The sequence below is a fragment of the Anomaloglossus baeobatrachus genome, unplaced genomic scaffold (assembly GCF_048569485.1).
Source record: "Anomaloglossus baeobatrachus isolate aAnoBae1 unplaced genomic scaffold, aAnoBae1.hap1 Scaffold_173, whole genome shotgun sequence".
Lineage (NCBI taxonomy): Eukaryota > Metazoa > Chordata > Amphibia > Anura > Aromobatidae > Anomaloglossus > Anomaloglossus baeobatrachus.
The window spans coordinates 150810-175043 of NW_027441943.1; the positions used below are offsets into that span (position 1 = coordinate 150810).

Here is a 24234-nt window from a genome sequence, read left to right on the forward strand (position 1 = left end):
CCCCTTCTCTCCTGCCTCCTCTCTTCCCCTTCTCTCCTGCCTCCTCTCTTCCCCTTCCCTCCTGCCTCCTCTCCCCTGCTCTCTTCTCTCTTCCCCTTCCCTCCTGCCTTCTTCTCCTCTCTGTCGCGTCCTAATATATTGGACTGAATAGTTACCGCCCTCGTGCTGTGATTGGTTGATAATCATGACGTATTCAGGTTGTTGATTGGCTGTTCGGTGACCATGTGCGTCTCCCAAACAGAGCAGGGGGCGGTCCGGGAGCGCGCGTTGTGATTGGCCGCCTGGGTGCGATAGCGCCATGACGTCAGCTGACGGGACGCGTCTCCCGGGGTCAGCTCGTTCCTCTCAGTGAGAGAAGCCGGAAGCAGCGGAGAGGTCAGAGGTGACGGAGCCCCGGGGCAGTGCGGGGCTGGACGTGCCGCGGCCGGCGGTGGGGTAACCGGAGAGTCCGGCGCCCCCTGCTGTCCTGACCTCTGCGGTGTGTCCGGAGGGTCACTGCCCTTCTAGAATCGCCCTCCGCTGTCTCCATGACAACTGTTACCAGGGCCGCCATGGTGTCGTAGAGCGGTGCGCAGTGCTCCGGTGTCCGCTGACTTCTGCGCCTGATTCACAGACCGCACCATGCACGCCCGGCTGCTGGCAGACGTCTGGGGGCCCGTGAGGGGGCACGGCTGGCGGCGACTGTGCCCCCCCCACAGGACGGCCTCCACGGAGCCGCCGCTGCCCCCTCGTGCCCAGGTGGTGGTGTGCGGAGGAGGGATCATGGGCGCCTCAGTGGCCTATCACCTGACCCGGCTGGGCTGGCACGACATCGTCATCCTGGAGCAAGGGCGGTGAGTGCAGCTCTGGAGGAGAGCGCAGGAGTATATGTGCAGAGACTGCGCCAGCAGAAGGGGGAGCGCAGCTCCGGAGGAGAGCTCACGAGCCAGCAGAAGGGAGGAGCGCAGCTCCAGAGGAGAGCACAGGAGTGTATGTGCAGAGACTACGACAGCAGAAGGGGGAGCGCAGCTCCGGAGGAGAGCACAGAGTGTATGTGCAGAGACTGAGCCAGCAGAAGGGAGGAGCGCAGCTCCAGAGGAGAGCACAGGAGTGTATGTGCAGAGACTACGACAGCAGAAGGGGGAGCGCAGCTCCGGAGGAGAGCACAGGAGTGTATGTGCAGAGACTGAGCCAGCAGAAGGGAGGAGCGCAGCTCCAGAGGAGAGCACAGGAGTGTATGTGCAGAGACTGCGCAGCAGAAGGGGGAGCGCAGCTCCGGAGGAGAGCTCACGAGCCAGCAGAAGGGAGGAGCGGCAGCTCCAGAGGAGAGCACAGGAGTGTATGTGCAGAGACTACGACAGCAGAAGGGGGAGCGCAGCTCCGGAGGAGAGCACAGGAGTGTATGTGCAGAGACTTGAGCAGCAGAAGGGAGGAGCGCAGCTCCAGAGGAGAGCACAGGAGAGTATGTACAGAGACTGCGACAGCAGAAGGGGGAGCGCAGCTCCGGAGGAGAGCTCAGGAGAGTATGTACAGAGACTGAGCCAGCAGAAGGGAGGAGCGCAGCTCCAGAGGAGAGCACAGGAGTGTATGTGCAGAGACTACGACAGCAGAAGGGGGAGCACAGCTCCGGAGGAGAGCACAGGAGTGTATGTGCAGAGACTGAGCCAGCAGAAGGGAGGAGCGCAGCTCCAGAGGAGAGCACAGGAGAGTATGTACAGAGACTGCGACAGCAGAAGGGGGAGCGCAGCTCCGGAGGAGAGCTCAGGAGAGTATGTACAGAGACTGAGCCAGCAGAAGGGAGGAGCGCAGCTCCAGAGGAGAGCACAGGAGAATATGTACAGAGACTGCGACAGCAGAAGGGGGAGCGCAGCTCTGGAGGAGAGCTCAGGAGCCAGCAGAAGGGAGGAGCACAGCTCCAGAGGAGAGCACAGGAGAGTATGTGCAGAGACTGCGCCAGCAGAAGGGGGAGCGCAGCTCCGGAGGAGAGCTCACGAGCCAGCAGAAGGGAGGAGCGCAGCTCCAGAGGAAAGCAAAGGAGTGTATGTGCAGAGACTGCGACAGCAGAAGGGGGAGCGCAGCTCCGGAGGAGAGCTCACGAGCCAGCAGAAGGGAGGAGCGCATCTCCAGAGGAGAGCACAGGAGTGTATGTGCAGAGACTACGACAGCAGAAGGGGGAGCGCAGCTCCGGAGGAGAGCTCAGGAGAGTGCGCCGGCAAAAAGGGGGAGCGCAGCTCCGGAGGAGAGCTCAGGAGAGTATGTACAGAGACTGCGCCAGCAGAAGGGGGAGCGCAGCTCGGAGGAGAGTGCAGGAGTGTACGTATAGAGACTGCGCCAGCAGAAGGGGGAGCGCAGCTCCGGAGGAGAGCTCAGGAGAGTACGTACAGAGACTGCGCCAGCAGAAGGGGGAGCGCAGCTCCGGCAGGAGAGCTCAGGAGAGTATGTGCAGAGACTGCGCCAGCAGAAGGGGGAGCGCAGCTCCGGAGGAGAAGTGCAGGAGTGTACGTATAGAGATTGCGCCAGCAGAAGGGGGAGCGCAGCTCCGGAGGAGAGCTCAGGAGAGTGCGCCAGCAAAAGGGGGAGCGCAGCTCCGGAGGAGAGCTCAGGAGAGTATGTACAGAGGACTGCGCCAGCAGAAGGGGGGAGCGCAGCTCCGGAGGAGAGTGCAGGAGTGTACATATAGAGAACGCGCCAGCAGAAGGGGGGAGCGCAGCTCCGGAGGAGAGCTTAGGAGTGTATGTACAGAGACTGCGCCAGCAGAATGGGGAGCGCAGCTCCGGAGGAGAGTACAGGAGTGTACGTATAGAGACTGTGCCAGCAGAAGGGGAGCGCAGCTCCGAAGGCGAGCTCAGGAGAGTATGTACAGAGACTGCGCCAGCAGAAGGGGGAGCGCAGCTCCGGAGGAGAGTGCAGGAGTGTACGTATAGAGACTGCGCCAGCAGAAGGGGAGCGCAGCTCCGGAGGAGAGCTCAGGAGAGTATGTACAGAGACTGCGCCAGCAGAAGGGGGAGCGCAGCTCCGGAGGAGAGTGCAGGAGTGTACGTATAGAGACTGCACCAGCAGAAGGGGAGCGCAGCTCCGGAGGAGAGCTCAGGAGAGTATGTACAGAGACTGCGCCAGCAGAAGGGGGAGCGCAGCTCCGGAGGAGAGTTCAGGAGAGTATGTATAGAGACTGCGCCAGCAGAAGGGGGAGCGCAGCTCCGGAGGAGAGAGCAGGAGTGTACGTGCAGAGAACGCGCCAGCAGAAGGGGGAGCGGAGCTCAGGAGAGTATGTACAGAGACTGTGCCAGCAGAAGGGGGATCGCAGCTCCGGAGGAGAGTGCAGGAGTGTACGTATAGAGACTGCGCCAGCAGAAGGGGGAGCGCAGCTCCGGAGGAGAGCTCAGGAGAGTACGTACAGAGACTGCGCCAGCAGAAGGGGGAGCGCAGCTCCGGAGGAGAGCTCAGGAGAGTATGTGCAGAGACTGCGCCAGCAGAAGGGGGAGCGCAGCTCCGGAGGAGAGTGCAGGAGTGTACGTATAGAGACTGCGCCAGCAGAAGGGGGAGCGCAGCTCCGGAGGAGAGCTCAGGAGAGTATGTACAGAGACTGCGCCAGCAGAAGGGGGAGCACAGCTCTGGAGGAGAGCTCAGGAGAGTTTGTACAGAGACTGCGCCAGCAGAAGGGGGAGCGCAGCTCCGGAGGAGAGCTCAGGAGAGTTTGTACAGAGACTGCGCCAGCAGAAGGGGGAGCGCAGCTCCGGAGGAGAGCGCAGGAGAGTTTGTACAGAGACTGCGCCAGCAGAAGGGGGAGCGCAGCTCCGGTGGAGAGCGCAGGAGAGTATGTATAGAGACTGCGCCAGCAGACGGGCGAGCGCAGCTCCGGAGGAGAGCGCAGGACTGTATGTACAGAGACTGTGCCAGCAGAAGGGGGAGCGCAGCTCCGGAGGAGAGCGCAGGAGTGTACGTACAGAGACTGCGCCAGCAGAAGGGGGAGCGCAGCTCCGGAGGAGAGTGCAGCAGAGTATGTACAGAGACTGAGCCAGCAGAAGAGGGAGCGCAGCTCCGGAGGAGAGCGCAGGAGAGTATGTACAGAGACTGCGCCAGCAGAAGGGGGAGCGCAGCTCCGGAGGAGTGCGCAGGAGTGTACGTACAGAGACTGCGCCAGCAGAAGGGCGAGTGCAGCTCCGGAGGAGAGCTCAGGAGAGTTTGTAGAGAGACTGCGCCAACAGAAGGGGGAGCTCAGCTCCAGAGGAGAGCGCAGGAGAGTATGTACAGAGACTGCGCCAGCAGAAGGGGGAGTGCAGCTCCGGAGGAGAGCGCAGGAGTGTATGTGCAGAGACTGAGCCAGCAGAAGGGTGAGTGCAGCTCCGGAGTGGAGCGCAGGAGTGTATGTACAGAGACTGAGCCAGCAGAAAGGCGAGCGCAGCTCTGGAGGAGAGCGCAGAAGTGTATGTACAGAGACTGCGCCAGCAGAAGAGCGAGTGCAGCTCTGGAGTATAATCCGGATTCACACAGGTTTGCTCTTTTGTTGTGACCCCTGTTCTCCGGCCCCCTCGATCAGAGCCTTTGTGTTTGGGCAGGTTGGCCGCCGGCTCCACGCGGTTCTGTGCCGGAGCTGTGAGCACAGTGAAGCATATGTCCATAGAGACAGAAATGGCCGATTATTCCAACAAGCTTTACCAGCAGCTGGAGGCAGAGACCGGCGTCCCCACAGGTGAGTGATGCCCCCGGGGATGTGCTGCATTATGAGAAGACCCCCTTACACTGCAGGACTGAAGTCACCCAGAATTCCTTGCCCTGATCAGGGTCTGCATTCAGGCCATTGTCTCCTATAAACCCGACTCAGTACACACGGGCTGCGGTGATTGTACATGTGACCGCTGCTGTACACACACGGGCTGCGGTGATTGTACATGTGACCGCTGCTGTACACACACGGGCTGCGGTGATTGTACATGTGACCGCTGCTGTACACACACGGGCTGCGGTGATTGTACATGTGACCGCTGCTGTACACACACGGGCTGCGGTGATTGTACATGTGACCGCTGCTGTACACACACGGGCTGCGGTGATTGTACATGTGACCGCTGCTGTACACACACGGGCTGCGGTGATTGTACATGTGACCGCTGCTGTACACACACGGGCTGCGGTGATTGTACATGTGACCGGTGCTGTACACACACGGGCTGCGGGGCTTGTACACACATGGGCTGCGGGGCTTGTACACACATGGGCTGCGGTGATTGTACATGTGACCGGTGCTGTACACACATGGGCTGCGGGGCTTGTACACACACGGGCTGCGGTGATTGTACATGTGACCGGTGCTGTACACACACGGGCTGCGGTGATTGTACATGTGACCGGTGCTGTACACACATGGGCTGCGGTGATTGTACATGTGACCGGTGCTTGTACACACACGGGCTGCGGGGCTTGTACACACACGGGCTGCGGGGCTTGTACACACACGGGCTGCGGGGCTTGTACACACATGGGCTGCAGTGATTGTACATGTGACCGGTGCTGTACACACACGGGCTGTGGGGTTTGTACACACATGGGCTGCGGTGATTGTACATGTGACCGGTGCTATACACACACGGGCTGCGGGGCTTGTACACACACGGGCTGCGGGGCTTGTACACACACGGGCTGCGGCGCTTGTACACACACGGGCTGCGGCGCTTGTACACACACGGGCTTGTACACACACGGGCTGCGGGGCTTGTACACACACGGGCTGCGGGGCTTGTACACACACGGGCTGCGGCGCTTGTACACACACGGGCAGTACACACACGGGCTGCGGCGCTTGTACACACACGGGCAGTACACACACGGGCTGCGGCGCTTGTACACACGGGCAGTACACACACGGGCTGCGGCGCTTGTACACACACGGGCTGTACACACACGGGCTGCGGCGCTTGTACACACACGGGCTGTACACACACGGGCTGCGGCGCTTGTACACACACGGGCAGTACACACACGGGCTGCGGCGCTTGTACACACACGGGCAGTACACACACGGGCTGCGGCGCTTGTACACACACGGGCAGTACACACACGGGCTGCGGCGCTTGTACACAGACGGGCAGTACACACACGGGCTGCGGCGCTTGTACACACACGGGCTGTACACACACGGGCTGCGGCGCTTGTACACAGACGGGCAGTACACACACGGGCTGCGGCGCTTGTACACACGGGCAGTACACACACGGGCTGCGGCGCTTGTACACACACGGGCTGTACACACACGGGCTGCGGCGCTTGTACACACGGGCAGTACACACACGGGCTGCGGCGCTTGTACACACACGGGCTGTACACACACGGGCTGCGGCGCTTGTACACACACGGGCTGTACACACACGGGCTGTGGCGCTTGTACACAGACGGGCAGTACACACACGGGCTGCGGCGCTTGTACACACACGGGCAGTACACACACGGGCTGCGGCGCTTGTACACACACGGGCAGTACACACACGGGCTGCGGCGCTTGTACACACGGGCAGTACACACACGGGCTGCGGCGCTTGTACACACACGGGCTGTACACACACGGGCTGCGGCGCTTGTACACACGGGCAGTACACACACGGGCTGCGGCGCTTGTACACACACGGGCTGTACACACACGGGCTGCGGCGCTTGTACACACACGGGCTGTACACACACTGGCTGCGGCGCTTGTACACAGACGGGCAGTACACACACGGGCTGCGGCGCTTGTACACACACGGGCAGTACACACACGGGCTGCGGCGCTTGTACACAGACGGGCAGTACACACACGGGCTGCGGCGCTTGTACACACACGGGCTGTACACACACGGGCTGCGGCGCTTGTACACAGACGGGCAGTACACACACGGGTTGCGGCGCTTGTACACACGGGCAGTACACACACGGGCTGCGGCGCTTGTACACACACGGGCTGTACACACACGGGCTGCGGCGCTTGTACACACGGGCAGTACACACACGGGCTGCGGCGCTTGTACACACACGGGCTGTACACACACGGGCTGCGGCGCTTGTACACACACGGGCTGTACACACACGGGCTGCGGCGCTTGTACACACACGGGCAGTACACACACAGGCTGCGGCGCTTGTACACACACGGGCAGTACACACACGGGCTGCGGCGCTTGTACACACACGGGCAGTACACACACGGGCTGCGGCGCTTGTACACAGACGGGCAGTACACACACGGGCTGCGGCGCTTGTACACACACGGGCTGTACACACACGGGCTGCGGCGCTTGTACACAGACGGGCAGTACACACACGGGCTGCGGCGCTTGTACACACACGGGCTGTACACACACGGGCTGCGGCGCTTGTACACACGTGGGCTGCAGCGCTCTCCGGATCCTTTCATGTCTTTCTGCTTTCAGTTGCAAAGAGGAAATGAAAGTGTCGCCTCATCACATGGAACTTCCCTGTCTTTTGATTTTCCACTGCACTCTGCACCTCCTGTAACCCACGTGGTCCCCCTTACGTTGCGGTGACCTCCTGTAACCCCCATGGTCCCCTTTACGTTGCGGTGACCTGTAACCCCCATGGTCCCCTTTGCGTTGCTGTGGCCTCCTGTAACCCCCATGGTCCCCTTTACGTTGCGGTGGCCTCCTGTAACTTCCATGGTCCCCTTTACGTTGCGGTGACCTCCTGTATCCCCCATGGTCCCCTTTACGTTGCGGTGGCCTCCTGTAACCCCCATGGTCCCCTTTACGATGCGGTGACCTCCTGTAACCCCCATGGTCCCCTTTACGATGCGGTGACCTCCTGTAACCCCCATGGTCCCTCTTACGTTGTGGTGACCTCCTGTAACCCCCATGGTCCCCTTTACGATGCGGTGACCTCCTGTAACCCCCATGGTCCCCTTTACATTGCGGTGACCTCCTGTAACCCCCATGGTCCCTCTTACGTTACGGTGGCCTCCTGTAACCCCCATGGTCCGCTTTACATTGCGGTGACCTCCTGTAACCCCCATGGTCCCTCTTACGTTGCGGTGGCCTCCTGTAACCCCCGTGGTCCCCCTTACATTGCGGTGACCTCCTGTAACCCCCGCATAACCCCCATGGTCCCTCCTACGGTGCGGTGACCTGTGACCTCCTGCTCGGCGCTGTACTTTCCCCTGGCTACGTGCGGCTCCTGATTCCGGCTCTTCTGCGTCCTGCAGGATATAAGAGGACGGGATCCATCTTACTGGCTCAGACTCAGGATCGGCTGATATCCTTGAGGCGTCTGATGTCGCGGTTGAGGTGAGAATCGGCATAGCCTTCATTTTCATCATTGGGGGCCGAGATTAACCCTTTCTTCTGCTTTGTAGAATGAAGAACATTCCATGTGAGATAATTACACCGCGGCAGGTTGGTGAGCTCCACCCCCTGATTAATATTCATGATCTGGTGGGCGCAATGTATGTTCCTGAGGATGCGGTGGTCTCTACAGCGGACGTCGCTCTGGCCTTGGTTTCTGCAGCTCGGAGTAAAGGTAGGTTGAGAAGGGGGAGCCGGGGTGGGGGCTGCAATTGGAGAGGGCCGGGGTGGGGGCTGCACTTGAAGGGGGAGGGGGCCGGGGTGGGGGCTGCACTTGTGTGTGATGTTGGGGCTCATTTTTTGTCATTAATCCTCGCTGTCCTCTCTGCAGGCGTCCAGGTCCATGAGCACACCGCCGTCAACCACGTACTGGTGGAGCGGGGTCATGTGAGCGGCGTGGACACCGACCGCGGGCAGATCGAGTGCGAGTACTTTGTGAACTGTGCAGGCCAGGTAATGGTCGCCGCTAACCCCCCCCCATCAGAGTAGCCATGACGATTACAGTCCCTCCAATAATGGACCACTTTCCTGCTGGAGACATTTGGATACCATTCGCTCCAGGATGTGGATGGCTCAGGAGCGAGCTGCCTCCCAGGGGCATCGTTTTATCCGGAATCCCAGAACCAATCCTGACCTAGTGCAGCTCACACGGCTGGGGCCCTGGCATAATGTGCCCGTCTACACGGTCCACAGAGATTAGTAGGAGCACTAATCAGTTCTGGGGTCCTCTGGTGATTAGCGGGTTAGCTGCGGTGTCAGCCCTGTTCTCGGGGTCCTCTGGTGATTAGCGGGTCAGTCGTGGTGTCGGCCGTGTTCTCGGGGTCTTCTGGTGATAAGCGGGGCAGTCGTGGTGTTGGCCATGTTCTCGGGATCCTTTGGTGATTAGCGGGTCAGTCGTGGTGTCGGTTGTGTTCTCGGGGTCCTCTGGTGATTAGTGGGTCAGTCATGCTGTTGGCCGTGTTCTCGGGGTCCTCTGGTGATTAGCGGGTCAGTCGTGGTGTTGGCCGTGTTCTCGGGGTCCTCTGGTGATTAGCGGGGTAGTCGTGGTGTCAGCCCTGTTCTCGAGGTCCTCTGGTGATTAGTGGGGCAGTCGCGGTGTTGGCCGTGTTCTCGGGGTCCTCTGGTGATTAGCGAGTCAGTCGCTGTGTCGGACGTGTTCTCGGGGTCCTCTGGTGATTAGCGAGTCAGTCGCGGTGTCGGCCGTGTTCTCGGGGTCCTCTGGTGATTAGTGGGGCAGTCGCGCTTTCGGCCGTGTTCTCGGGGTCCTCTGGTGATTAGCGGGTCAGTCGCGGTTTTGCCTGTGTTCTCTGGGTCCTCTGGTGATTAGTGGGTCAGTCGTGGTGTTGGCCATGTTCTCAGGATCCTTTGGTGATTAGCGGGTCAGTCGTGGTGTCGGTTGTGTTCTCGGGGTCCTCTGGTGATAAGCGGGGCAGTCGTGGTGTTGGCCGTGTTCTCGGGGTCCTCTGGTGATTAGCGAGTCAGTCGCGGTGTCGGACGTGTTCTCGGGGTCCTCTGGTGATTAGCGAGTCAGTCGCGGTGTCGGCCGTATTCTCGGGGTCCTCTGGTGATTAGTGGGGCAGTCGCGCTTTCGGCCGTGTTCTCGGGGTCCTCTGGTGATTAGCGGGTCAGTCGCGGTTTTGCCTGTGTTCTCTGGGTCCTCTGGTGATTAGTGGGTCAGTCGTGGTGTTGGCAGTGTTCTCGGGGTCCTCTGGTGATTAGCGGGTCAGTCGCGGATTCGGCCGTGTTCTCTGGGTCCTCTGGTGATTAGCGAGTCAGTCGTGGTGTCGGTCGTGTTCTCGGAGTCCTCTGGTGATTAGTGGGGCAGTCGCGCTTTCGGCCGTGTTCTCATGGTCCTCTGGTGATTAGCGGGTCAGTTGTGGTGTCGGCCATGTTCTCTGGGTCCTCTGGTGATTAGCGGGTCAGTCGCGGTTTCAGTCGTGTTCTCGGGGTCCTCTGGTGATTAGTGGGGCAGTCGCGCTTTCGGCCGTGTTCTCATGGTCCTCTGGTGATTAGTGGGGCAGTCGCGCTTTCGGCCGTGTTCTCATGGTCCTCTGGTGATTAGCGGGGCAGTCGTGGTGTCGGCCGTGTTCTCGGGGTCCTCTGGTGATTAGCGGGTCAGTCGCGGTTTCTGCCGTGTTCTCGGGGTCCTCTGGTGATTAGCGGGGCAGTCGGTTGCGTTGTCTGATGAATGTGGCTTGTTGAGCCTCCCCGGCTGCTCCTCTCCAGCTCCGCGCCCCTTGCCCGTGTTCACACTGGTGCTTCTTTTGCAGTGGGCCTACGAGCTGGGTCTGTCCAATGAGGAGCCAGTCAGTATTCCTCTTCATGCCTGCGAGCACTTCTACCTCCTGACCCGCCCGCTGCGCACACCGCTGCTGGACACCACACCAAGTACGTAAACGCTGCCCACGCTCACTGTCTGTGGTGGTTTACGGGGGTCTTCGTGTCCCAAAATTGCACATATTGGGGGTTGGGATGTCTGTGGCGATCAGTTGTGAATATTACGCATGTCCCAAAGAGAATGCACAGGGGGTCTGGCCGCGCTTCATGCACCGGTCCGGTAAGGCCGCGCTTCATGCACCGGTCCGGTAAGGCCGCGTCTCATGCACCGGTCTGGTATGGCCATGCCTCATGCACCGGTCTGGTATGACCGTGCCTCATGCACCGGTTCAGTATGGCTGTGCCTCATGCACCGGTCTGGTATGGCCGCGCTTCATGCATCGGTCCGGTATGGCCGCGCTTCATGCACTGGTCCGGTATGGCCGCGCTTCATGCACTGGTCCGGTATGGCCGTGCTTCATGCACCGGTCCGGTATGGCCGCGCTTCATGCACCGGTCCGGTATGGCCGTGCTTCATGCACTGGTCCGGTATGGCCGCGCTTCATGCACCGGTCCGGTATGGCCGTGCTTCATGCACCGGTCCGGTATGGCCGCGCTTCATGCACTGGTCTGGTATGGCCGCGCCTCATGCATCGGTCCGGTATGGCCGCGCCTCATGCATCGGTCCAGTATGGCCGCTCCTCATGCACCGGTCTGGTATGGCCGTGCCTCATGCACCGGTTCAGTATGGCCGCTCCTCATGCACCGGTCCAGTATGGCCGCCCATAGTCATCACATTGTCCTTTGGTCCTGCCTCTAGGTGTCGTGGACCCTGACGGGAGGATTTACATCCGGAACTGGCAAGGTGGTATTCTGTCTGGAGGATTCGAGAAAAACCCTAAACCAATCTTTACAGAGGGCCGCAATCAGCTGGAGATCCAGAACCTGCAGGAGGACTGGGATCACTTTGGTAAGAAGGACGAGGGTGACCGCTGTGACCCCCACAATCCTGAGAACGGGGTGCTGGGAGCCAGGACTCTGCGGCCGGGCTTATACGGACCTGAGGTGGTCGGTGTTCTGCTCTGTTCATTGTGTATGGGAATAGCCGAGACGCCCAGTACAGCGCAGCACTTTCTGCCGTCCCATAGACAGTGGACGGAGCAGAGGTCGAGTATCTGCACCCATATAAGCAGGGCCCCAGGAGGGCAGACCCCCGATCTATGGGGAGGGGAGAACTTCCTATCTGGGGACTTGCCCTTGTTGGAGGCGTAGGTGGAGTTGGGTATCTGAGTGTTGTGCATGTGCCTCTCCGCAGAACCGCTGCTCACTGCTCTGCTGCGCCGGATGCCGTCCCTGGAGGCGCTGGAGATTCTGCGTCTTGTCAACTGCCCAGAATCCTTCACTCCAGACATGCGCTGTGTGATGGGGGAGAGCCCCACTCTGCTGAGATACTTCACTCTGGCCGGAATGAACTCCCAAGGCTGCTCTCTTGGGGGAGGAGCGGGAAAGTAAGTGCCCCCCACACTGCGCCGCTGAGTGATTAGGTTCCCTGTATGAGACCCTCGTCTCCACTTCTTCCCTCAGGTTCCTTGCGGAGTGGATGGTCTATGGCTACCCTCAAGATAATGTGTGGCCCCTGGATATCAAGCGCTTCGGAGCCTTGCAGAGCAGCCGGACCTTCCTGCGGCACCGAGTGATGGAGGTCATGCGTAAGTACCGGTCAGAGATCCCGGACCCGGGATGTGTAGGATCCTCACCCGATGCTTCACCTCCGCAGCGCTCATCTATGACCTGAAGGTGCCACGTTGGGACTTCCAGACCGGGCGACAGCTGCGCACCTCCCCCCTCTATGACCGGCTGGATGCGCAGGGGGCCCGGTGGATGGAGAAGCACGGCTTTGAGAGGGCCAAGTACTTTGTACCCCCTGGAAAAGGTCAGGAGCCTCTGTGGAGTGAGGGGCAATAAGGCACCGTAGACTTTGCTGGGGTGAAGGCTGTAACGCGCTCCGTCTCCACAGATCTGCTGTCCCTGGATCAGAGCAAAACCTTCTACAAGCCAGACTGGTTTGATATCGTGGGCTCCGAGGTGAAGTGCTGCAAGGAGGCCGTGTGCGTCATCGACATGTCCTCCTTCACCAAGTTTGAGATCAGCGTGAGTGCCCGATGCCCGGTGCCTCGCTCTCTGCGTCCTGTCTCTGTTGTCCCCTCTCGGTGCCTCGCTGTCTGCGTCCTGTCTCTGCTGTCTCCTCTCGGTGCCTCGCTGTCTGCGTCCTGTCTCTGCTGCCCCCTCTCGGTGCCTCGCTGTTTCTGCTGCCCCCTCTCGGTGCCTCGCTGTCTGCGTCCTGTCTCTGCTGTCCCCTCTCGGTGCCTCGCTGTCTGCGTCCTGTCTCTGCTGTTTCCTCTCGGTGCCTCGCTGTCTGCGTCCTGTCTCTGCTGTTTCCTCTCGGTGCCTCGCTGTCTGCGTCCTGTCTCTGCTGTTTCCTCTCGGTGCCTCGCTGTCTGCGTCCTGTCTCTGCTGCCCCCTCTCGGTGTCTCGCTCTCTCTGCTGCCCCCTCTCGGTGCCTTGCTGTCTCTGCTGTCCCCTCTCGGTGTCTCGCTCTTTCTGCTGCCCCCTCTCGCTGTCTCTGCTGTCTCCTCTCGGTGCCTCGCTGTCTCTGCTCTCTCCTCTCGGTGCCTCGCTGTCTCTGCTGCCCCCTCTCGGTGCCTCGCTGTCTCTGCCGCCTCTCAGTGTCTCGCTCTCTCTGCTGCCGCCTCTCGGTGCCTCGCTCTCTCTGCTGCCCCCTCTCGGTGCCTCGCTCTCTCTGCTGCCCCCTCTCGGTGCCTCGCTCTCTCTGCTGCCCCCTCTCGGTGCCTCGCTCTCTCTGCTGCCCCCTCTCGGTGCCTCGCTCTCTCTGCTGCCCCCTCTCGGTGCCTCGCTCTCTCTGCTGCCCCCTCTCGGTGCCTCGCTCTCTCTGCTGCCCCCTCTCGGTGCCTCGCTCTCTCTGCTGCCCCCTCTCGGTGCCTCGCTCTCTCTGCTGCCCCCTCTCGGTGCCTCGCTCTCTCTGCTGCCCCCTCTCGGTGCCTCGCTCTTTCTGCTGCCCCCTCTCGGTGTCTCGCTCTCTCTGCTGCCCCCTCTCGGTGTCTCGCTGTCTCTGCTGCCCCCTCTCGGTGCCTCGCTGTCTCTGCTGCCCCCTCTCGGTGCCTCGCTGTCTCTGCTGCCCCCTCTCGGTGCCTCGCTGTCTCTGCTGCCCCCTCTCGATGCCTCGCTGTCTCTGCTGCCCCCTCTCGGTGCCTCGCTGTCTCTGCTGCCCCCTCTCGGTGCCTCGCTGTCTCTGCTGCCCCCTCTCGGTGTCTCGCTCTCTCTGCTGCCGCCTCTCGGTGCCTCGCTGTCTCTGCTGCCCCCTCTCGGTGCCTCGCTGTCTCTGCTGCCCCCTCTCGGTGCCTCGCTGTCTCTGCTGCCCCCTCTCGGTGCCTCGCTGTCTCTGCTGCCCCCTCTCGGTGCCTCGCTGTCTCTGCTGCCCCCTCTCGGTGTCTCGCTCTCTCTGCTGCCGCCTCTCGGTGCCTCGCTGTCTCTGCTGTCTTATCTCGGTGCCTCGCTGTGTCTTCTCCTCCGGTCACATCCTGTGTCTTCTCTTCCAGTCCCCGGGGGATCAGGCTCTGGACACCCTCCAGTTCCTCCTCTCCAATGATGTGGACGTTCCTGTTGGCCACATTGTCCACACCGGGATGCTGAACGAGCGCGGAGGATACGAGAACGACTGCAGCGTGGTGCGACTCCAGAAGCGCAGGTACAGTTGTGGCCTGGGTGTAGGGGGGCATCTCCTATGTGGGGGTCTGCCTCCTGTCATCCAGGACCAGCAAGTGGCGCCACACATTAGTAAGGTGGCCGGCGGAGGTCCTCGGGATCCCCGGTTCTATGGCCGTCGTTTATATCATCTGGCGGAGGTCCTCGGGATCCCCGGTTCTATGGCCGTCATTCTATCATCTGGGGGAGGTCCCCGGCTCTACGGCTGTCATTCTATCATCTGGGGGAGGTCCACAGGATCCCCGGTTCTATGGCCATCATTCTATCATCTGGTGGAGGTCCTCGGGATCCCCGGCTCTATGGCCATCATTCTATCATCTGGGGGAGGTCTCTGGGATCCCCGGCTCTATGGCCATCATTCTATCATCTGGGGGAGGTCTCTGGGATCCCCGGCTCTATGGCCATCATTCTATCATCTGGTGGAGGTCCTCGGGATCCCCGGCTCTATGGCCATCATTCTATCATCTGGCGGAGGTCCCCGGGATCCCTGGCTCTATGGCCATCATTCTATCATCTGGGGAAGGTCCTCGGTGTCCCCGGCTCTATGGCCGTCATTATATCATCTGGCGGAGGTCCCTGGGATCCCCGGCTCTATGGCCGTCATTATATCATCTGGCGGAGGTCCCCGGGATCCCCGGCTCTATGGCCGTCATTATATCATCTGGCGGAGGTCCTCGGGGTCCCCGGCTCTATGGCCGTCATTATATCATCTGGCGGAGGTCCTCGGGGTCCCCGGCTCTATGGCCGTCATTATATCATCTGGCGGAGGTCCCCGGGATCCCCGGCTCTATGGCCGTCACGCCGTCATTCTATAATCCGGGGGAGGTCCTCAGATCCCCGGCTCTATGGCCGTCATTATATCATCCGGCGGAGGTCCCCTGGATCTGTAGTGGTGTTGCTGATGTAGATGCACAGCTCAGTGATTGGCTGCAGTGGTCATTGCTGTAGTTGTGACCGCTCAGACTGGGGACCGTGTGGAGAGGCCTCGGGGCCATTGTCTTAAATTGAAGGGTTTTTCCATCATTATTTTTCCTCTCTCCTGGGGTTTGTTAACCCTTCCCGTCTCTTCTCTTCTGGGGTTTGTTTTCCCTTCCCGTCTCTTCTGGGGTTTGTTAACCCTTCCCGTCTCTTCTGGGGTTTGTTAACCCTTCCCGTCTCTCCTGGGGTTGGATGACCCTTCCCGTCTCTCCTGGGGTTTGTTAACCCTTCCCGTCTCTCTTGGGGTTTGTTAACCCTTTCCGTTTCTCCTGGGGTTTGATAACCCTTCCCGTCTCTTCTGGGGTTTGATAACCCTTCCCGTCTCTTCTGGGGTTTGATAACCCTTCCCGTCTCTTCTGGGGTTTGTTAACTCTTCGTGTCTCTCCCGGGGTTTGATGACCCTTCGCGTCTCACCTGGGGTTTGATGATTCTTCGCGTCTCTCCTGGGGTTTGATGACCCTTCGCGTCTCTCCTGGGGTTTGATGACCCTTCGCGTCTCTCCTGGGGTTTGATGACCCTTCGCGTCTCTCCTAGGGTTTGATGACCCTTTGCGCCTCTCCTGGGGTTTGATGACCCTTAGCGTCTCTCCTGGGGTTTGATGACCCTTAGCGTCTCTCCTGGGGTTTGATGACCCTTAGCGTCTCTCCTGGGGTTTGATGGCCCTTTGCGTCTCTCCTGGGGTTTGATGACCCTTTGCGTCTCTCCTGGGGTTTGATGACCCTTTGCGTCTCTCCTGGGGTTTGATGACCCTTTGCGTCTCTCCTGGGGTTTGATGACCCTTTGCGTCTCTCCTGGGGTTTGATGACCCTTTGCGTCTCTTTTGGGGTTTGATGACCCTTCGCGTCTCTCCTGGGGTTTGATGACCCTTCGCGTCTCTCCTGGGGTTTGATGACCCTTCGCGTCTCTCCTGGGGTTTGATGACCCTTCGCGTCTCTCCTGGGGTTTGATGACCCTTCGCGTCTCTCCTGGGGTTTGATGACCCTTCGCGTCTCTCCTGGGGTTTGATGACCCTTCGCGTCTCTCCTGGGGTTTGATGACCCTTCGCGTCTCTCCTGGGGTTTGATGACCCTTCGCGTCTCTCCTGGGGTTTGATGACCCTTCGCGTCTCTCCTGGGGTTTGATGACCCTTCGCGTCTCTCCTGGGGTTTGATGACCCTTCGCGTCTCTCTTGGGGTTTGATGACCCTTCGCGTCTCTCTTGGGGTTTGATGACCCTTCGCGTCTCTCTTGGGGTTTGTTTACCCTTCCCGTCTCTCCTGGGGTTTGATGACCCTTCGCGTCTTTCCCGGGGTTTGTTAACCCTTCCCGTGTCCTCTGCAGCTTCTTCATGATCTCACCTACAGACCAGCAGGTGCATTGCTGGTCGTGGCTGAAGCAGCATCTTCCGAGCGACAGTGACTTGTTCCTTGAAGACGTGACCTGGAAATATACAGGTAAGGAGGAGATCATCCAGCTGCGCTCCACACAAAGCGTCTGCTCTCTGGTTTCAGCCTTGTTTTTTTGTCTTTCAGCTTTAAATTTGATTGGTCCGCGAGCAATGGATGTGCTGTCGGAGCTGTCCTACGCCCCGATGACCCCAGACCACTTCCCTTCTTTGTTCTGTAAGGTTGGTGACCCGCGGCGCCGGCTCCGGTAATTGCCCTGTCCGTGGCACCGCCTCATGTGCGCTTTCTGTGCAGGAGATGAGTGTGGGCTACGCCAACGGGATCCGCGTGATGAGTATGACGCACACGGGCGAGCCGGGCTTCACCCTCTACATTCCCATTGAGGTGAGCAGCTGGGGCCGGACCCCATTACTAGCCCAGGTCGTGCGGTGACTGTCCCCATGTCTCCCCTTTCCAGTACGCACTACACGTCTACAATGAGATCATGAGCGTAGGCCAGAAATACGGCATCCGCAACGCCGGCTACTACGCCCTGCGCAGCCTGCGCATCGAGAAGTTCTTCGCCTTCTGGGGTCAGGACCTGGACCCGTTCACCACGCCGCTGGAGTGCGGGCGCGAGTTCCGGGTGAAGCTGGACAAGGTAGATAAGAAGTGGGGGCAGACGACGCCCCGTCCCCAGCAGCGGAGCCCCCATCAGTGGGGGATGTGCCTCTTCTAGGCTGCACTCCTTTAGGGTGTGTTGTAGGGTTCACTCGGTGTAACCACTCTCTGTTCCCCTCCCCCAGGGCTACGACTTCATCGGCCGGGACGCCTTGCTGCGGCAGCGGGAAGAGGGGATATTTAAGCGGTTTGCAATGTTCATCCTGGAGGATCACGACACAGACCTGGACTTGTGGCCCTGGTGGGGGGAGCCCATCTACCGCCACGGGGAGCACGTGGGCAAGACGACCAGCAGTGCCTATAGCTACACCCTGGGCAGACACGTCTGTCTGGGCTTCATCCACAGCCCCAACCCCATCACCCCCGAGTTCATCAACCGCGGGGAGTACGAGATCGAGATCGCCGGCCAGAGGTTCCAGGCCAAAGCCAAACTCTACCCCTTCAGCTCCTTGTTCACCCAGAGACGCCGAAAGGAGGACCTGGAGCTGGGCTACTGAGAGGAACGGCCGCGGGTCACATGGGGGTCCGGGCCAATGCCTACATGGGAGCGTGTGGCCCTCGGAGGGCTTTTGCTGCACAAACACTTATCATTTATATCTATATGCAATCTGAGGGTGGACTCGCAGTGTTACCATGGAGACTGTAATCCTGAGGGGAGATGCTCCCCACCCTCTTACAGTATTGGGTGATCCGGTGCCCCCCCCCCCTGTTAGCGGAGCTTGGAGTGGCTCCCTTTGGATTTTATCTGATTTTTCTCCGTCCGGCGCCTGCTCTTATGGAAGTTTCCTCCTGTTTGTGTGGAGGGTCCGGTGCAGGCGACACTGAGTCCAGGACTGATTGTGGCCGTCCCCTCATGGCCGGACCCCCACTTTATTATTACGTGAGCGCAGGCGGGATCCCCTCCCCCATTGTATAACAGCGCAGCGAGGTTTCTACCATTTTTACTCTTCTTGTATATACAGGAGCTGACAATAAACCTGTTCATCTGAGGGCGCCACTTATCTCTTACCCACGAGGGGGGTGGAACAGCAGCAACCCCCAATCTGCGCTCATTATGGGGGTCCGGTCTCCTGGAGGAACCTAATGGGAAGCGGTCTGAGCCACCCGCAACAATGAGGGGCTGGGAGCTTCTGTGTTACCCTCCTGTCTGTGGCCACCTACCGCTCCTGTGTCACCCTCTGGTCTGTGGCCACCCACCGCTCCTGTGTTGCCCTCTGGTCTGTGGCCGGGGGGCACCCTCTGCTCCTGTGTCACCCTCTGGTCTGTGGCCACCCACTGCTCCTGTGTTGCCCTCTGGTCTGTGGCCGGGGGGCACCCTCTGCTCCTGTGTCACCCTCTGGTCTGTGGCCACCCACTGCTCCTGTGTCACCCTCTGGTCTGTGGCCACCCACCGCTCTTGTGTCACCCTCCGGTCTGTGGCCACCCACCGCTCCTGTGTTGCCCTCTGGTCTGTGGCCGGGGGCACCCTCTGCTCCTTTGTCACCCTCTGGTCTGTGGCCACCCACTGCTCCTGTGTCACCCTCCGGTCTGTGGCCACCCAGCGCTCCTGTGCCGCCCTCTCGTCTGTGGCCACCCAGCGCTCCTGTGTCGCCCTCTCGTCTGTGGCCACCCAGCGCTCCTGTGTCGCCCTCTCGTCTATGGCCACCCAGCGCTCCTGTGTCGCCCTCTGGTCTGTGGCCGGGGGCACCCTCTGCTCCTGTGTCACCCTCTCGTCTGTGGCCACCCAGCGCTCCTGTGTCGCCCTCTCGTCTGTGGCCACCCAGCGCTCCTGTGTCGCCCTCTCGTCTGTGGCCACCCAGCGCTCCTGTGTCGCCCTCTCGTCTGTGGCCACCCAGCGCTCCTGTGTCGCCCGCTGGTCTGTGGCCACCCAGCGCTCCTGTGTCGCCCTCTCGTCTGTGGCCACCCAGCGCTCCTGTGTCGCCCGCTGGTCTGTGGCCGGGGGCACCCACCGCTCCTGTGTCGCTTTCCGGTCTGTGGCCACCCACCGACCTTGTGTCACCCTCTTGTCTGTGGCCACCCACCGCTCCTGTGTCACCCGCTGTTCTGGCCGGGGGCACCCGTCTGTCTTCGGCGTTGGCTGTGGGTGCAGGGTCCCGTTATTGCGGGATCTGTTTGGCCCCTCCTGTCCTTGTGTGGCCCCTACACCCCGCGCCTCTCACCCTCGAGACATCGGGAACACCTCATAATCTGCAGGTCGGGCCCTGTGCGGAGGAAGCAGATTTATTTACCAAACCCATGACATTAGCACAGACTCGGAGCGGCGGTGTCGGTGTAACCCTGCGGTGCTGAGCACAGAAGTCGCGCTGTGCAGATTAACCCTCTGCGTACCAGCCGCCTAGAAGGGGAACTGCGACACGAAGAGCGTGACGGTGAATATGTGCCGGCCCAGCGGCCCCTGCGGTGACGTCTCCGCCATCTCCACGTCCACCTGGATCTCGGCCGGGCCGCTCACGGACTTGGTGAGGAGCAGCTCTCCGCGGTGTCTGCCGGCTTGTCGCACCTCCAGGCCACGGTGCCCTTTGCCCCTTGTCAGGGTGAAGCGCTGGCTGTCTGCCTGGGATCGGGGGGCTGTCATGGTGAACAAGACTCGGGGGACCGGCAGCTGGGATTGTAAAGGGATGTAATGGAAGGAGACTGAGTGGGGGGCGTCCAGGCAGCCGCTGCTTCCCACCGGGCAGGGGGTCCGCTCACACTGGCTGCATGGAGACAGGAGAGAAAAGCGGTCAGATGGCGGCAGCGAGGAGGAGGACGCGGTCACCCCTGCCCCGGGCATCAATAACTACCCCCAGAGGGGGACATTACTGGAGCGGCCGCCAGGGCATGCCTGGAGGGGACGCTGAAGGAAGTGTGAGCCCCCGCCCAGGCAGAGCTGTGACGACTCTGACATCATCACACACCAGCGGTGACATCATCACACACCAGCGGTGACATCATCACACACCAGCGGTGACGTCATCACACACCAGCGGTGACGTCATTACACACCAGCGGTGACATCATCAGCGGCGGTGACATCATCACACAGCGGTGGTGACGTCATCACACACCAGCGGTGACATCACACACCAGCGGTGACGTCATCACACATCAGCGGTGGTGACCTCCTCACACACCAGCGGTGACGTCATTACACACCAGCGGTGACGTCCTCACACACCAGCGGTGACATAATCACATCAGCGGTGGTGACATCATCACACATCAGCGGTGGTGACATCATCACACACCAGTGGTGACTTCGTCACACCGGCCCCATCACACATCGACCACATCCTCGTCACTCCGGCCCCATCACACATCCTCGTCACTCCGGCCCCATCACACATCGACCACATCCTCGTCACTCCGGCCCCATCACACTCCGGCCCCATCACACTCCGGCCCCATCACACTCCGGCCCCATCACACTCCGGCCCCATCACACTCCGGCCCCATCACACTCCGGCCCCATCACACTCCGGCCCCTTCACACTCCGGCCCCTTCACACTCCGGCCCCTTCACACTCCGGCCCCTTCACACTCCGGCCCCATCACACTCCGGCCCCATCACACTCCGGCCCCATCACACTCCGGCCCCATCACACTCCGGCCCCATCACACTCCGGCCCCATCACACTCCGGCCCCTTCACACTCCGGCCCCATCACACTCCGGCCCCATCACACTCCGGCCCCATCACACTCCGGCCCCATCACACTCCGGCCCCATCACACTCCGGCCCCATCACACTCCGGCCCCTTCACACTCCGGCCCCTTCACACTCCGGCCCCTTCACACTCCGGCCCCTTCACACTCCGGCCCCTTCACACTCCGGCCCCTTCACACTCCGGCCCCTTCACACTCCGGCCCCTTCACACTCCGGCCCCTTCACACTCCGGCCCCATCACACTCCGGCCCCATCACACTCCGGCCCCTTCACACTCCGGCCCCTTCACACTCCGGCCCCATCACACTCCGGCCCCATCACACTCCGGCCCCATCACACTCCGGCCCCATCACACTCCGGCCCCATCACACTCCGGCCCCATCACACTCCGGCCCCTTCACACTCCGGCCCCTTCACACTCCGGCCCCTTCACACTCCGGCCCCTTCACACTCCGGCCCCTTCACACTCCGGCCCCATCACACTCCGGCCCCTTCACACTCCGGCCCCTTCACACTCCGGCCCCTTCACACTCCGGCCCCATCACACTCCGGCCCCATCACACTCCGGCCCCTTCACACTCCGGCCCCTTCACACTCCGGCCCCTTCACACTCCGGCCCCTTCACACTCCGGCCCCTTCACACTCCGGCCCCTTCACACTCCGGCCCCATCACACTCCGGCCCCTTCACACTCCGGCCCCATCACACTCCGGCCCCTTCACACTCCGGCCCCTTCACACTCCGGCCCCATCACACCACCCTCCGCTCATACTTACTGGCCGGAGACCTTGACGTAGGTGGCGTTCATCTTGGCTTTGGGGCACTCGGGCCGCACACAGGTGAAGCCACCATAGAGATTAATACACTGTTCTCCTCCAGGACAGGCCGACTCCTTGGAGACACATTCATCTACATCTGGAGAAGAGAAGAATGCGGTGAGGAGGCTGCGGACCGACCGAGAACGACAGCATCCACCTTCCTACCTTTACAAGTGTTCGGCTGCGAGTCCAGGAGGTACCCCCGTGGACACACACAATGGTACGACCCCGGCGTGTTCACACATTCGTGCACACAGAGCTTGGAGCCGGATTTCCCTTGGTACAAACCACATTCATCAATGTCTGGGGAGAGAAGAGGTGGAATAAGGGCAGAGCGACATTGTGCGGCCTGATCGTCCGTTACAGTGTATCAGTGCAGGAGAGAATAAAGGCAGAGCGACATTGTGCGGCCTGATCGTCTGTTACAGTGTATCAGTGCAGGAGAGAATAAGGGCAGAGCGACATTGTGCGGCCTGATCGTCTGTTACAGTGTATCAGTGCAGGAGAGAATAAGGCAGAGCGACATTGTGCGGCCTGATCGTCCGTTACAGTGTATCAGTGCAGGAGAGAATAAGAGCAGAGCGACATTGTGCGGCCTGACCGTCCGTTACAGTGTATCAGTGCAGAGGAGAAATAGAATCGGTAGTGAGTTCACATTACCGGCCGTGGGAATTGACCGGTAATTACCTCTGCTGTCTCGCTGCGAGGCTGCATTCATTCAGCGCTGTGTGTCAGCCGCAGCTGGATGTAAGCAGCGCAGGACCTGTGGATTACGCCGGAGCTTTGTTTTAGGGGGTGGGGGGGGGGTTAATAAGAGGGTGAACGAGGCTTATTTGTGTTTTATTTAAAATAAAGGATTTTTCGGTGTGTGTCTTTTCACTTTGCTTACGGGTTGATCATGTCAGCTGTCACATAGACGCTGCCATGATCAAGCCTGGACTTAGTGGCGGCGATCCGCCGCCATTAACTCCTTATTACCTGGTTCGCCACTGCATCACGGCAACAAGAAGAGCTGGGGACACTCCGGTACTGCCGCATAATGAATATGACAGTCCCCGGGGCAGCTGCAGCTGATATTCTCGGCTGCGGGAGGTGGGGGACATTAACCCTGCCCCTCTCCCTCCCCAGCCTGAGAATACCGGGCCGCTGCTGTGTGCTTACCTCGGCTGGACGGTAAATATGCAGCGGAGCCCACATGGTTTTTTTTTTCCTATATTTGTTTGCTTTCTAGGTGTGTTCTATGTGTCTGTGTTCTATGTCTGTGATGTCTATGTGTGATCTGTGTGTGATCTGTCTGTCTGTGTTCTATGTCTCTGTGTGTGTGTGTGATGTGTCTGTGTTCTATGTCTCTGTGTGTGAGTGTGATGTGTCTGTGTTCTATGTCTCTGTGTGTGTGTGTGTGAGTGTGATGTGTCTGTGTTCTATGTCTCTGTGTGTGTGTGTGATGTGTCTGTGTTCTATGTCTCTGTGTGTGTGTGTGTGTGAGTGTGATGTGTCTGTGTTCTATGTCTCTGTGTGAGTGAGTGTGATGTGTCTGTTCTATGTCTCTGTGTGTGTGTGTGTGATGTGTCTGTGTTCTATGTCTGTGTGTGAGTGTGTGTGTGATGTCTGTGTGTGTGTGTGTGTGTGTGAGTGTGATGTGTCTGTGTTCTATGTCTCTGTGTGTGTGAGTGTGATGTGTCTGTGTTCTATGTCTCTGTGTGTGTGATGTGTCTGTGTGTGATGTGTCTGTGTTCTATGTCTGTGTGTGTGTGAGTGTGATGTGTCTGTGTTCTATGTCTCTGTGTGTGTGTGTGTGTGTGTGTGTGTGTGTGTGTGATGTGTCTGTGTGTGATGTGTCTGTGTTCTATGTCTGTGTGTGTGTGAGTGTGATGTGTCTGTGTTCTATGTCTCTGTGTGTGTGTGTGTGTGTGTGTGTGTGTGTGTGATGTGTCTGTGTTCTATGTCTGTGTGTGTGTGATGTGTCTGTGTGTGATGTGTCTGTGTGTGATGTGTCTGTGTTCTATGTCTGTGTGTGTGTGTGATGTGTCTGTGTGTGAGTGTGATGTGTCTGTGTTCTATGTCTGTGTGTGTGTGAGTGATGTGTCTGTGTTCTATGTCTCTGTGTGAGTGTGAGTGTGATGTGTCTGTGTTCTATGTCTCTGTGTGTGTGTGTGTGTGAGTGTGATGTGTCTGTGTTCTATGTCTCTGTGTGTGTGTGTGTGTGAGTGTGATGTGTCTGTGTTCTATGTCTCTGTGTGTGTGAGTGTGATGTGTCTGTGTTCTATGTCTCTGTGTGTGTGTGTGTGAGTGTGATGTGTCTGTGTTCTGTGTGTGTGTGTGTGTGATGTGTCTGTGTGTGATGTGTC

General features: G+C 59.9%; 2 protein-coding genes across 2 annotated transcripts in view; one reads left to right on the forward strand and one right to left on the reverse strand.

Moving 5' to 3' along the window:
- Positions 1–613: 613 nt before the first annotated feature.
- LOC142260727 (pyruvate dehydrogenase phosphatase regulatory subunit, mitochondrial-like) lies at positions 614–18424 on the forward strand. Its single transcript, XM_075332065.1, has 17 exons — positions 614–833; positions 4536–4669; positions 8165–8246; positions 8315–8478; positions 8635–8756; positions 10574–10691; positions 11440–11589; positions 11935–12127; positions 12204–12328; positions 12397–12552; positions 12637–12770; positions 14237–14385; positions 16700–16812; positions 16891–16985; positions 17059–17148; positions 17222–17404; positions 17550–18424. The coding sequence occupies exons 1-17, from the start codon at positions 622–624 to the stop codon at positions 17919–17921; spliced, it is 2592 nt and encodes an 863-aa protein (XP_075188180.1). The 5' UTR covers positions 614–621; the 3' UTR covers positions 17922–18424.
- A 1204-nt stretch (positions 18425–19628) lies between these two features.
- Positions 19629–24234, reverse strand: part of LOC142260728 (fibulin-7-like) — a 57896-nt gene continuing 53290 nt past the window's right edge. The window contains exons 6-8 of the mRNA XM_075332066.1: positions 22052–22189; positions 21845–21983; positions 19629–20120 (exon numbers count right to left, since the gene is read on the reverse strand). Of these exons, the coding sequence (XP_075188181.1) occupies positions 19760–20120; positions 21845–21983; positions 22052–22189 (638 nt within the window). The 3' untranslated portion in view covers positions 19629–19759. The remainder of the gene's footprint in view (positions 20121–21844; positions 21984–22051; positions 22190–24234) is intronic.